Genomic DNA, 13,038 nt, shown 5'->3' on the forward strand with positions numbered 1-13,038 from the left:
TTCTGCTTTACTTTATATCATTCCATTTAAGCAACTCTAATAAATCTAATAACAGGTAATACCTACATTTAATAAAACTAAAATATTCTTTATATTTTTATGTATTTTTTTCTCTATCATAACATTCCATTAATATGTATATTTTGAAATATACGTATTAAACGTAATTTAATATCGTTGAGTATTTTGCTCCAGACCTGTAGGTGCCAGTAAAATGTCAGCAAATGCTGTATGTTTTGTTTAGTTGGCGACATGTTTTTCTGTCGTTAAAAGTGCTATTTTATCTGTTTTGTATGATCATATATCCACATATCTGTCTCTTGCGTTGAAGTAAATATGGACACGGACGAGGAGGAAAACAATGACTGGGATCGAAGTTTGGAGTCGGACATGCTGGAGACGGGTGGGTTTATCACTGGACGACTATGTGAACTTTAGCTTAAATGTGTTTTTAAAGTAATGCATGGATATTATATTTACTCAAGGTACTCATGATTGCTTAGTGTACATGCACAGCTCAGTGTCTCATGACATATGCAATATGAATAGAACGTCAAGGTATACTGTATCTACAGTAACTGTGCTTTTGTGACTTTTCAGAAGGAAGTTCCACTGACAGAGCTACATCCAAATCTCAGAGAGTGATCCTGCACTTTGACCTGGATTGCTTCTATGCACAAGTGGAGATGATCCGAAATCCGGCCCTCAGGACCAAACCTCTTGGTAAAACACTACAGAATATAAACTTTCACTGAGTATAAAGTTTACAACAAATACAGTATGTTCTGGTGCAGCTGTCGAGACAATACACACACACACACACACACACACACACACATTAAAAACAGTTTACAAAACAGTCAATACAAGTCGTACACATTCTAATCAGTCAGGTAATAAAGAAATAACAAAACACATTAAAATAACCCAAACTCATTGCTATTCTTTTGATAAATGTAACATAATCTCTGTCTATATTTGTGATCTCTTAGGGATACAGCAGAAGTACATAATTGTGACGTGTAATTATGTGGCAAGAGAGCAAGGCGTGAACAAACTGATGTCAGTGACTGATGCCGTGGAGAAATGCCCACAGCTGGTGCTAGTGAAAGGAGAAGATCTCACACATTACAGAGAGATGTCCTACAAAGTCACTGGTATAATCATACATTTGCATTTTTTGTTATAATGTTTTATTATAGGTGTCTTTAAATTGTATTTGTGTATTAGATATCATTATGTGTTATATATAATTATAACAACAGTAAATTTACATTACGATAATTAGATTTTAATTACATATTTAGACTTTTTCCATTTTATACACTAAACACATTTTCAAAAGTCTTGGGTCAGTAGGATTAAAAAAAAAGTATTAATACTTTTATTCAGCTAAGATGCATTAAATGAATCAAAAGTGACAGTAAAGACTTCTACAATATTAGAAAAAAATATATATTTCAAATAAATGCTGTTCTATTGAGCAGTATCAGAAATGTAAAAAGAAAAAAAGAAAAACCTGATTCAATTTCCACAAAATATTTTCAACATTAAAAAAAAAAAAATAAAAAATGTTTTTTGGGCACCAAATCAGCAAATTAGAATGATTTCTTAAGGACCATCCAGTGAAAATTCGAAAATTCAGCTTTGCTATCACAGGAATAAATTAAACTTCTAAATATATTAAAATAGATTGGAACAGTTATGTTTAATTGTGATTGTTTCAAATGACTGTTTTTGCTGTATTCATGGTCAAACTATAAATGCAGTGTTGGTGAGTATGAAAGATCTTACTGACCCCAATCTTTCAAGTGTTAATTTAAATACCAATTTTAATAAATTTTGTCTGAGATCTTTTAAGGAGTACAATCCAAAGTTCCCTGTTTGAACTGACGATAAACCAGACTTTTTAACTTTATCTGCCCAAGAATTGCTGATGTCATACTGCCCACTAGTGGAAAGGCTGGGCTTTGACGAAAACTTCATGGACGTTACAGAAATGGTGGAGAGAAGACTAAAGGAGACCTGTATTTCAGATCTCTCCTTCAACGGACACATATACAAACATGAAAGTGAGTTGGAGCGCCACCTCAAACAAATGCTAACAGTTTGAAATCCATCGGTTACAGATCAGGACTAGTAGTTCAAAGTTTGCCGTTTTTTAGAACTGGATAAATTCAGCGTACTTATTTCTTGTTTAGTTTTTTCATGCAGAAGAATTGCTAGTGTTTCTGGTCATAATAAATCTCGCTCGTTTTCAGGTATGGCAGTTGATGAGGAGAACGTCCGACTGGCTGTCGGCTCTGTGATAGCAGCTGAGATGAGGCAGGCCATCTTCAGCACGCTGGGACTAACCGGCTGTGCTGGCATCGCTAGCAGCAAACTCTTAGCCAAACTAGTGTCTGGGACCTTTAAACCAAACCAGCAAACCACCCTCCTGCCGTACAGCACCGCTGAGCTCATGAGCAGCCTCACAGGACTAATCAAAGTGCCTGGTAAGATGACACACAGTCTCACCCACTGCACACCACACTGTTTATATTCTGTACACATTGTCTGTCTTTATAGGGATTGGTTACAAGACACGTGAGAAGTTAAAGGCTTTGGGTCTGATCAGTGTGAGAGATCTTCAGTTATATCCTCTGCCTGACCTGGTGAGGGAGTTCGGTGAAGTGACTGCTAAAAAGATTCAAAACCTTTCCTGTGGCATCGATGACTCTCCAGTCACACCGGCTGGTCCCCCTCAGGTATTCTCCAGAGTGTTCAGATGAATATTTATCAATATTCACCAGCCAGATTTAACTGCTGGGGTACACTTTACATGCACATTTAGTAGGTTAGCAGAAACAAATTAATTTTAATTTACCATATAAGAGCTAACAATACGTGAAAAACCAGTATTGTTATAATGCCAGGGTCAAGAGCAACCTAGAGGGTGAAAGAAGCTCAGAAGTAAAAGTAACAATAACGTGAAGAAACACTGTTACTTCAGTTTAGCTTTCTCCGTTTTTAGCTAGCTCCTTTCTGAAAAGTAAAGCTGAATATTTTAGAAATATGATCCTTTAAGATCCTGTTTGTATCTAAGAGGACTACAATAAACTACCGCTCAAAAGTTTGGAAACAATTGAGTTTTTTTTTTTGTTTTTGAAAGATTTTAATACCAAATCTGCATTTATTTGATCAAAATACAGTTAAAACATTAGTAACGTGAAATATGATTGCAATTAACCTGTTAACTGTCACTCACGTTTTTGAAGATAGACTTGAATGTGCGTGATACAAACCTAAATTTTTATAATTCACGACTGAAAACATTTTGTAACATGATTTTGATGTGCCATTTACATGGTAATGCGATGTCTGATTTTAAAATGGGTTTTATGTTTTCAAGTGATATATAACTTCTGATGATTTCTAAAATGTGATAGAGAAAAAGGCAACGAGGAAGTCTTTTTTTTAATCAAAGGTCAAAGCTCCTTTTGTAATGTAGATTTCTGAGGGTGCACTCTTGTCATAAATTGATCTATTACTTTTCCTACATAATTTTTAACAAAAAATATTGGTATAATATATATTTGGGAGTCTTTAGACCTTTCCAACGATATATAGTTTGTCAAGATTAGATTAAATTTGATTGTAGTATATTGTAGTACTATACTAATATAGTATAGTCAACGTGTCATTTATTCTGTAATTAAAGCTGGATATTCAGCAGCCATTACTGAAGAAGAATTTTCTCGTTATTATCAATATTTAAAATAGTTGTGCAGCTTAGTATTTTTGTGGAAACCATGATACATTTTTTTCAGGATAGAAAACATGCCTTTAATGTATTTTCTGATCAATTTAATGCATCCTTGCTGAAGAAAAGTAGCAATTTCTTATAACAATCATACTGAGTCTGACCAATCTTTTGATATGAATGATAGTGTATGAATTTATTCAAATACTTGTGAGGCATAACAATGTTTTACAAACAGTGCTAGCATGGTTCTGATGCTGCATGAAATCTAAAATGATCTGTGTGGTAAATTATATATTTCAGTCTCTCAGCGATGAGGACTCATTCAAAAGAATTTCCACTTTAGAGGAAGTTCAAAAGAAAATTGAGGAACTACTCATCAGCCTTACCGAGAGGTGAATTTATTCATTTATTTTAGAATATCAGAACAACCTGATTGGCAGGTTTATAGTTTATTTCTGTGTTTGAATTTGGTCTAGGATGCACAAAGATGGCAGGCAGCCACACACATTCAGACTAACAATTCGCCGATACACGGTCACCAATCGCTGGTTCAGTCGAGAGAGCCGACAGTGTCCTATACCCAACCACACTGGGCTCAAGATCACCTGCGGTAAAGTTTTGTTCTTTTGCATGTTTTAAATGTATAATTCCATACACAATCATCTCACAATTCACTTAGAGTAAAAGTCTGTAGATTTCACATTTATATCACTTCTGTTTATTGCACTTTGTTTTTGGTATTCACATTTTCTTTTTTTGTATTAGGAAGCAGCGAGGCTGTGCCTCAGTTACTGGCACTGTCAGTGAAGCTATTTCATAAAATGGTGGACACACGCGAGCCGTTCCATCTGACCCTGCTGAATGTGTGTTTTAGTAACCTGCAGGCTAAAGGCTCTAGCAAGAGCTCCATCACCTCTTTCTTTACACAGAAATGTCCTACAACAACACGAATGACATCTCAACACCAGGTCAGTATGTATGATTTTACTTATTTTAGAGTTATTAACTATAGTAATACATAATAATCTGCATTTAAATTAAATAAATAAAAAATAAATAAACATCAGCCAGTCCCACTGGCTCCATTTTACAGCTGAGCTTATGCTTTCTGTTTTATCAAAGTCATATCTGAGCTTTAAACTAAAGCAACACTATGTACATTTTGGCGCTCTAGTGGTTAATAAACAGAACTGCACGCATACCGCGGAAGAACATTCTAGCCGGAGCTATTTCTCCACATCTATGGTGATTCACGCAGGAATGTGTTACTCCGCAGTGGTGACGACCCGAACTGGCTACAATAGTCCAAAAATAATCACTTATTATAAATGTACCGTAGTGATTAGGGATAAGACAAAAATGTGGTTTTGTGGATTAATTTATGATGTACTCACTCGTTATAAACATTTTTAAATTTTTGAACATAGAAGAAGTTACATAGTGTTACATTAATGGGGCCTTCCTTTTATTATGAGTTGCAGAGATTTTAATACTTTTGATAAAAACTGAATTTTTATTAGGTTTATTTTTTATTCATATTTATTTATACACTACCGTTCAAAGGTTGGGATAAGGTTGGTATTTTTTTTTTTTTTTTTTTTACAGTTTAAAATAATGGTTTTCTATTTTGCAATATTTTAAAATGCAATTTATTTCTGTAACGTCAAAGCTAAAAATTTCAGCATCCATCGCTCCAGTCTTCAGTGTCACATGATATTTCAGGAATGTTACCGTAATATGCTGATTTGGTGCTCAAGAAACTATTTCTATTTAAAATAGAAATGTTTTTTTAACAGTATATATTTCTTTACTGCCACTTTTGATCTATGTTATACATCCTTGTTTGAATAAAAGTATTTTCTTTACAAATAAATCACCCAAACCTTTGAAAAGTAGTTTTATATATTTATTTTATGTATTTATTCATGAATAACTCAGTTACAGATTAATTCTTACTAACTGACAGCTACATATTTAGCCTTTTATATGCTCATTCACGGCAGCAGTAACTTGAAACAGCAAAAGTTAACAGTCTATCTTTTGACTTGTCACCAGGTGGAACCTGATATCTGTGAGCCTGCTGTAAACTCCCAGTTCACTCAGCCAGATGTTTTACATAAAGAAGATAAAACATGGATCAGCATGAAACCCATAAAACACACATGGCTTTCTCCAACCCGAGAATTACAAACACAGCCACCCTTCATCAACTCCAACTCTCCCAGGCCGCCTGTTTTAGAGCACTCACAAGATACAAGCATGAACACAACAGAGTCTTGTTTGAGCAGCGTTCCCGAGAAAACATTGCGTTCCAGGCTGCCTCCAGGTGTCGATCCAGAAGTATTCAAACTCCTTCCTGAACACATTCAGATGGAGCTAATTTCCAGTTTTCAAAGTGAAGACTCCACACAGCTCAATTACGGACCCACTGCAACATCTTCTGAAGATGCTGACCCAGCAGATCATTTCACGTTGGCTTTTAAACAACCAGAACCTTGTGAGTCAGCACTGAATTATAACAGAAATTCTTTGTCTCATAACCATGAACTCAGCAAGACTTTGCCATCTACTCGGTCCACCATGGAATTAAATTCTGGACAAGACAGTCATGATATCCCACCTGCCACTCAATCAGATGTCCCTGCAAATGTGGACCCTTATGTATTCTCACAACTTCCTGCTGATGTGCAAAGGGAATTACTGACAGAGTGGAGAGGGCAGAAACCAGTCCTAAAAATCCCATCCAAACACTCGCATAAAACCTCCAATACCAGAGACAAGAAGAGTGCTGGTAAAGGCAGCCAGTGTAACAACATACTGAAATACTTCAAACCTAACTGAGCACAGAAACACTCAAGTGCCTGTTCATTAATACTAAAAATACATATGTAAATCAGCCTTTGTAGAGGAATGAAGAAATGTAATTCTATCACCATTTACTCACCTTCATGTCAAACCTGTATGACATACTTTCTTCCACTGAACACGAAAAGGGATGCTGGGAAACAAGATCATCCTGGTTTGAAGCAATTAGGGTGAGTAAATCATGACAGAATCTTCATGTTTCACATTCAGATATGTATTATTTTGTTAATAAAAACTTATAAATAATCATGATGATATTTAAGTCATTGGATACACAATAGCTGATCATAATATTTTTTGCATATATATATATATATATATATATATATATATATATATATATATATATAAATGTATCAAATATAATTTCTTTAAAAGAAGTCTGCCATGCTTCCATGGCTGCATTGATTTGATCAGGAACACAGTAAAACTAATATTGTAAAATATAAATTATATTAAACTCATGCATGTTTGGGAACCTTAAAGACTTAAAATACTTATCCATTCTAAACTTTTTTTTTTTTTTAGAAACAGTCTCCTTTTCTGAATTCTTTGTTTTATAAAGCTTTTCATTTTGTTTTATTTAATTTATTTGTCTTCACATTTGAATCTTCAATTCAGGTTAGAAGACTTAGGCAGAAACAGCGTTATACATTTTAAACCATTACTAAAATAAATAATCAGGTAAATATTTATAACTTTATTCAAAAAAAGAAAAAAGAAGAAAAAGAATCGTACTTCCGGCACTGTTACGTTTTTTCACACTCTCTACCCGCGTGCAGCCTGCTTAGCATCTCTTTCCGGCACATCACATTCATTCAGTCTATTACAAGCGCTGTCCGACCGCTTCACTACAGAATTTTCTAGACGTTTGTCAGGTCGTTTATAATTATGAAGGGAGCGAAACTGGCCGTTGTTTTAAGCGTGTTTTTGGCCTCCGTCCTGCTGACTGAGGCAGCGCGAAGCAGGAAAGACTCCAGCAGCCAGAACAGCTTGAGGAGGGCGGCCAGCGTTATCTGTCAAATCCTCGGCAGTGTCTTCGGAGAGGAGAACATCCGAGCGCTATACAAGGTCCGTATAAGATCATTCGATTTTCTCATGCCAGTTAAAAAAATTCGTTTTGTTTGCAGGTGCTCTAACTTAGGGGCCTGAAAAGACCACCAGTCTGTGATCTCTTATGATCAGTGGCTGTGTTTCAAAACCTAGTAAGCTGCCTACCTAGGGCGCATACTGTATGTGGACATATTTCTGTTTATCTTGGTCAATACGTTCCGGATAGAGTCAGTGCTGTGATATTGTCAGATAGACAAGCTTACGTGCAACATTTTAGACTTGTTTATTTATTTTTATCAGGAACGCTTTATAATAACTTTAGTGAATGTGGTTTTTTTTTTTTTTACAATAATGAATAATAATTAAATATATAATTTAAATAATAGGCTAATTAATTTCAAGTCTATTAATTATAGCAATAAATTGCCTTTAAAACAATTTTAACAAAATTATTAGATTTCCATTATTTGTTATTTTAATATAAAATATAAGACTGTGTGCAATTTTAATGAATTTAGAAAATTGTTTGAATGTACATTAAGAGCTGCTGTACTGTATAAAGTACCATTACATTTTGAGAAAATTAGAAAATGGAGCTTTTCTAGCCAATCTTTGCTATAATGGAAAATATTTCATACTTATTACTGTAAGGCAAAGACATTTAGTTATTGTTATTATTAATACTGTTGTTGTAATTTTAGATTATAATCACATTTTTAATGTAATAAATTAATCATCTCTGAGAATAATAATTACCAAAAAAACAAATGAAAAATGGGAAGAGGGTTATGCGTAATGATGTCAATGCAGTGTAATCTTAAATAACAATCTGAATCTAAATCTGTTCTAATTTATATAGATACATCATATAGATCGATAGAAACATTATATTTTTAAAAGGTGATTTCTTCTGTGACCTATGCATGTTTTTATGATATACACTAATTAAATGTTTGCGTATAACCTTTTTCCAGTTTTCTTTTATATGTGTGTGTGTGTGTGTGTTTATATTTATATTTATGGTCAATGTTTTGCAGTTCTTCTCAAAAACTACAGAGAGGTTTGTTTATGGAGTCGATTCATTATTGGACACCTTGTGGAAACTGTGGGTGGATCTGCTTGATGTTATGGGCATTGACTGTAAGTCTGGATCAAAATTGTTGCATTTATGTGTGTCAGTGACTGAAATCGCACATCTCCACTGTTTGTGTGATGTCCTTAAAACCTCCTTCATGTCTCTCCCTACTCTCTCTTTGCTTCTATTTCTGTCTGTCTCTGTTGTCTTTTTCCCCTTCGATTCTCTCTCTCTCTCCTTAGCCTCTAACCTGACGCACTACTTCAGCCCATCGTCCGTGTCCAGCTCTCCTGCTCGTGCTCTCCTCCTGGTGGCAGCCTTGCTGGTGGCTTACTGGTTCTTGTCCTTGTTCCTGAGTGGTTTCTTTTACATCCTCCATGCGGTGTTCGGCCGTTTCTTCTGGCTGGCCCGCATGGCCCTTTTCGCCTTCTCGTGCCTGTACATTCTGCAGAAATTCGAGGGTGACCCTGAGAAAGCGGTGCTGCCGCTGTGCTTCATCATGGCCGTGTACTTCATGACGGGACCAGTGGGAGCATACTGGAGGAAAGGGAGTGGATCTGGAACTCTGGAGGAGAAGATCGACCACCTTGATAAACAGATTCACCTTATAAACATCCGCTTAACCAGAGTGATTGAAAACCTAGAGCACTCAAGTGACCAATGAAATGATTTTCGCCCCAGGCTGAGGGTGAGAGCTGGGGTTTGTGGGATGGGATGAGAAGGAAAATTATTTTGTTCTGGCCCTTTTTTTCTCAGGATGTCCCAACATTTTAGTCAGGCAATAATTGTATGGAAATTTGATAAATTCCCTAGTTTATACGCTGAAAAAAGTCTATTAGATTCACCCTGTTGTCGTAGAATTATCACTGTCCATTTCTACTGTAGCCACACATTTTTGAGTAAATATGGACTTTTTTGAGTACTGTGGGTCTCTGTGTCTACAAGCCTTGAGTTGAGTGTGTTAGTCCGTCATTCAGTGTTAGACCTTTTCCATAAGCTGTGTTAGGACACTTTCTATAAACTTGTGTGTTATTTATAAGTCAAATGCAATACAATTGAGAGTTGATTCAGAAACACTCAAAAGTGTGAAGAAAAGTCAGTATCACTGCATTTTTCATCTCTCCCATGTGTCTTCTTGAGGTCACCCGAGGTACAGGACCGATCAGCGATAGAGTTGTATGTGGAAATGGCTTTCAGAAAGCAGCTAGTCATCTGAAGCGTGCAGATATGTGACCAGTGTTCCTGGCAGCAAAATAACAGTGCTGCAATGTACACCAGTATCTCTGTCCAGAAAAACCTGGTCATGCACTTTGCTCTCAGCATGAGATCGTTGTATTAATTGTATGTACCATTTTAATACACCTATCGAAAGGGATTCATTAAATAGCTTGTAGTACCACTGCTTATTAGTGCTGCTTAATAAGATCAAGTAAAAAAAGTTAAGAAAGTGGCCAATGGATTCATCCACAGTGGCATTTTGTCTATTAGAAATGCCTGCTAACTAATCTAACATGTGTCCCATCTTCTCTGCTTGTTCTCATTGACTCTTAGTACTTTTCTCTTTTTTGCAACTTAAACGTTAATTTCACTTTGTGGTTTTTAATTTATCATGTTTTTGCAACCTGTGTAGCCAAATCCATTTTCAGATATATTTCAAACATTTTCCCCTGCTGCATAGATTTTAAAAAGTACATTAATTTAGGTTTTTACATTTTGAGAGAAATATTATGAATGGGATGAGAATTTATTTTAAGCATGTTTTATTTTTGAAGTTTTGTGGAATTTAGTCCCTGTGTCAGTGTTGATGCAATTATATACTTTTTTTTTTTTTTTTTGACCTTGATGAAGTTCACTTTTAGCAGATCCCTGTTCAAAATTTACAGTTGCTCTATTCCAGCCAAAATAATGACGACTCATCCCGCACTTCACTGATTTTAGTTCGTCATCCTTCCACCAATCACCACCAATCACGGTTCAAATCTGTGACGTACTGTAGCTCAAGCCTACTGGAAAGCAGTGTCAAGCACTAATATCAAGAAGGTCCTTTTTAACTGTATTATCGTGTGAAGGAAATCATACAATATAAGCACCAGCCTTGAGGAATCTCCAAATAGCAAACTCTTGTATACTTGCAATGTACCAGCATCTAATAATTACACATATAGCCTACAGTACATGTCTCAGCAGACACTCCTCTTTTTAAAAAGGTCTTATCTACTTGCATATCTGTAATGAATGAGAACCCACAGTAATATACTGTGGAAAATGCTCTGTATCTTATGAGTTTTATCATTAGCTGTGGTTTCGAGTGTACACCATGCGTGCTTGTAGAAATATGTATGACAGATATTTTCCTACCTGCACCTTTTAGTAGTTAATGTCCTTCTTGTAAGTTATAGCACCATGTCAACTCCGTAATTTATTTGTGGAATACTATGTATTTTATTAATATATCTCTCATAGAATCCAGTTGACTGCACCTGTGCCAACTATTATGTGTTGAGGACTCCGAGTCATTTACTGATTTGTATTAGAATACACTGAATCTCTGTCTGGTAATTATTTTTTTTTTGCATAGTAAATCAGGTTTGCATTTGTACAGTATCATTTTCATCAGATTTGTTTACCTGCACTGTTGCCTGCTCTGATATTATTTGCACTGTCTTTAACATATTTTTGTCTCTATGAAAATATTATTCAGTGATTTTCTCTTAAGATGAAACTGTGGTTCAAAAATGATTGAATAAATGTAATATGCAATTTGACCTACAGGTTTTGGATGTTTTTACTTATTAAATAACAGATCTATTGAGAGCTCAACCTGACTCACATTAATAGTATTATATTTGCTCAATATTTTTTTTTATTCATGTTTATGAAGTTGCTTCACCTCATGATTTGGACATACAAGGTTGTACTTGATGCAAGAGTCACTTGTTTGAACATTGCTTCATTTGTCTGTTCAACTGGCCTCAGATGAACTTTCTAAAGTCAGTGTCTGGACAGTCAAATTTAATGGATGAGTTAAGTATCCAAAAGGTGCTTTTGCAGTCTGACCAGAGCACAGTCTGGGAGACAATCAGTAATCCCGATTTTGATTCAACAGATCTTTGCATAAATGAAATAAGCATTATAACATGCTGGCAGCACAACTTTTTGATAACCCTGAGGTGAAAGCTTGTGAAGTTAGCTGTACTTGGCATTTTATATGTGCTATCCTCATCATACAGTTTGACATATTGTAAACAAACTGTTTCTAAAATCACCATGTAGTGTTTTCCTCTCTTTTGTCTTATATACTATGGGATTTTGTCTTGTTCAGCCGGCTGTATCTTTTGTTTCCCTGTGAGAGCTGATCCAAATGCTGTCTAAAATGGCTTACCGGTACGTAATATGTAACAATCCGGAGCGCTGTGCCTTTAAGACACCCATATTTGGCTCGTGTATAATGCTGCATTGTTGCTTTTAATTTGTTGCACCCAGAGGGGACAGGCATGACCCCATTCCCATTCTTAGTGTCTTATTTTAGACAGACAGACAGACAGATAGATAGATAGATAGATAGATAGATAGATAGATAGATAGATAGATAGATAGATAGATAGATAGATACGAAACGAGATATAGAAGATATAGAATATATAGAGATATAGAAACGAGGGAAAACACATCCTTACATTTGTGTTTATGTAAATGCATTATAGGCCTACAGTGTACTGTACATTGAATCTGTAAAGATTGCGTCAGCAAAGAGCTCGTGATGCAAATCATGTACAAAGAACTGTAATTCCATTTTAGAATTGTACTTCTAGAACAGTTTATTTTAAGATTCACTTTTGTGCATGTTTGAATGGATGTTTGCATAGAAATTGTGCAACAAAAGAAAAACATTCTTGCCACCACTCCGAGTAGCCTTTAAAATGAAGACTGATATGCAGTTATGTAACTTGTAAATATCAGCGGCCACCAAAAAACTTGATGTTATTTTATTTTCTTTTTATATCTACTTTATTTTTATTTATTTTTTCTGCTGCTTTCAATGAGTACAGTCAGGGGCGGATCTACCCGGATGGCGTGGCAAATGCCACCCTAAAAGAAATCCTTGCCACCCCTGCTGCCACCCCAGTTGGCAGCAACGAATTAAAGGTTATGGCCAATTTGAAAATTCACTAGCGCGAATCTTTCTTGATTTGTGATCCCTCTCAGAACTCCCGAACTGATTCAAACGATTTGCGATCCCCAAACTGACTCCAATGATTCGCGAACCCGCTTTGACTCCCGAACTGACTCAAATAATTCG

General features: G+C 35.6%; 2 protein-coding genes across 2 annotated transcripts; both read left to right on the forward strand.

Moving 5' to 3' along the window:
- The first annotated feature begins 201 nt into the window (after nt 1-201).
- On the forward strand, nt 202-6,857 carry poli (polymerase (DNA directed) iota). The gene is made up of 10 exons (XM_052596228.1): nt 202-403; nt 601-723; nt 993-1,157; nt 1,929-2,072; nt 2,262-2,495; nt 2,569-2,747; nt 4,046-4,137; nt 4,222-4,355; nt 4,511-4,713; nt 5,801-6,857. The coding sequence occupies exons 1-10, from the start codon at nt 337-339 to the stop codon at nt 6,584-6,586; spliced, it is 2,127 nt and encodes a 708-aa protein (XP_052452188.1). The 5' UTR covers nt 202-336; the 3' UTR covers nt 6,587-6,857.
- A 227-nt stretch (nt 6,858-7,084) lies between these two features.
- bri3bp (bri3 binding protein) lies at nt 7,085-11,503 on the forward strand. The gene is made up of 3 exons (XM_052596241.1): nt 7,085-7,681; nt 8,701-8,803; nt 8,981-11,503. The coding sequence occupies exons 1-3, from the start codon at nt 7,502-7,504 to the stop codon at nt 9,400-9,402; spliced, it is 705 nt and encodes a 234-aa protein (XP_052452201.1). The 5' UTR covers nt 7,085-7,501; the 3' UTR covers nt 9,403-11,503.
- Nucleotides 11,504-13,038: the final 1,535 nt, after the last annotated feature.

Source organism: Carassius gibelio, chromosome A5, assembly GCF_023724105.1.
Source record: "Carassius gibelio isolate Cgi1373 ecotype wild population from Czech Republic chromosome A5, carGib1.2-hapl.c, whole genome shotgun sequence".
NCBI classification, from domain to species: domain Eukaryota; kingdom Metazoa; phylum Chordata; class Actinopteri; order Cypriniformes; family Cyprinidae; genus Carassius; species Carassius gibelio.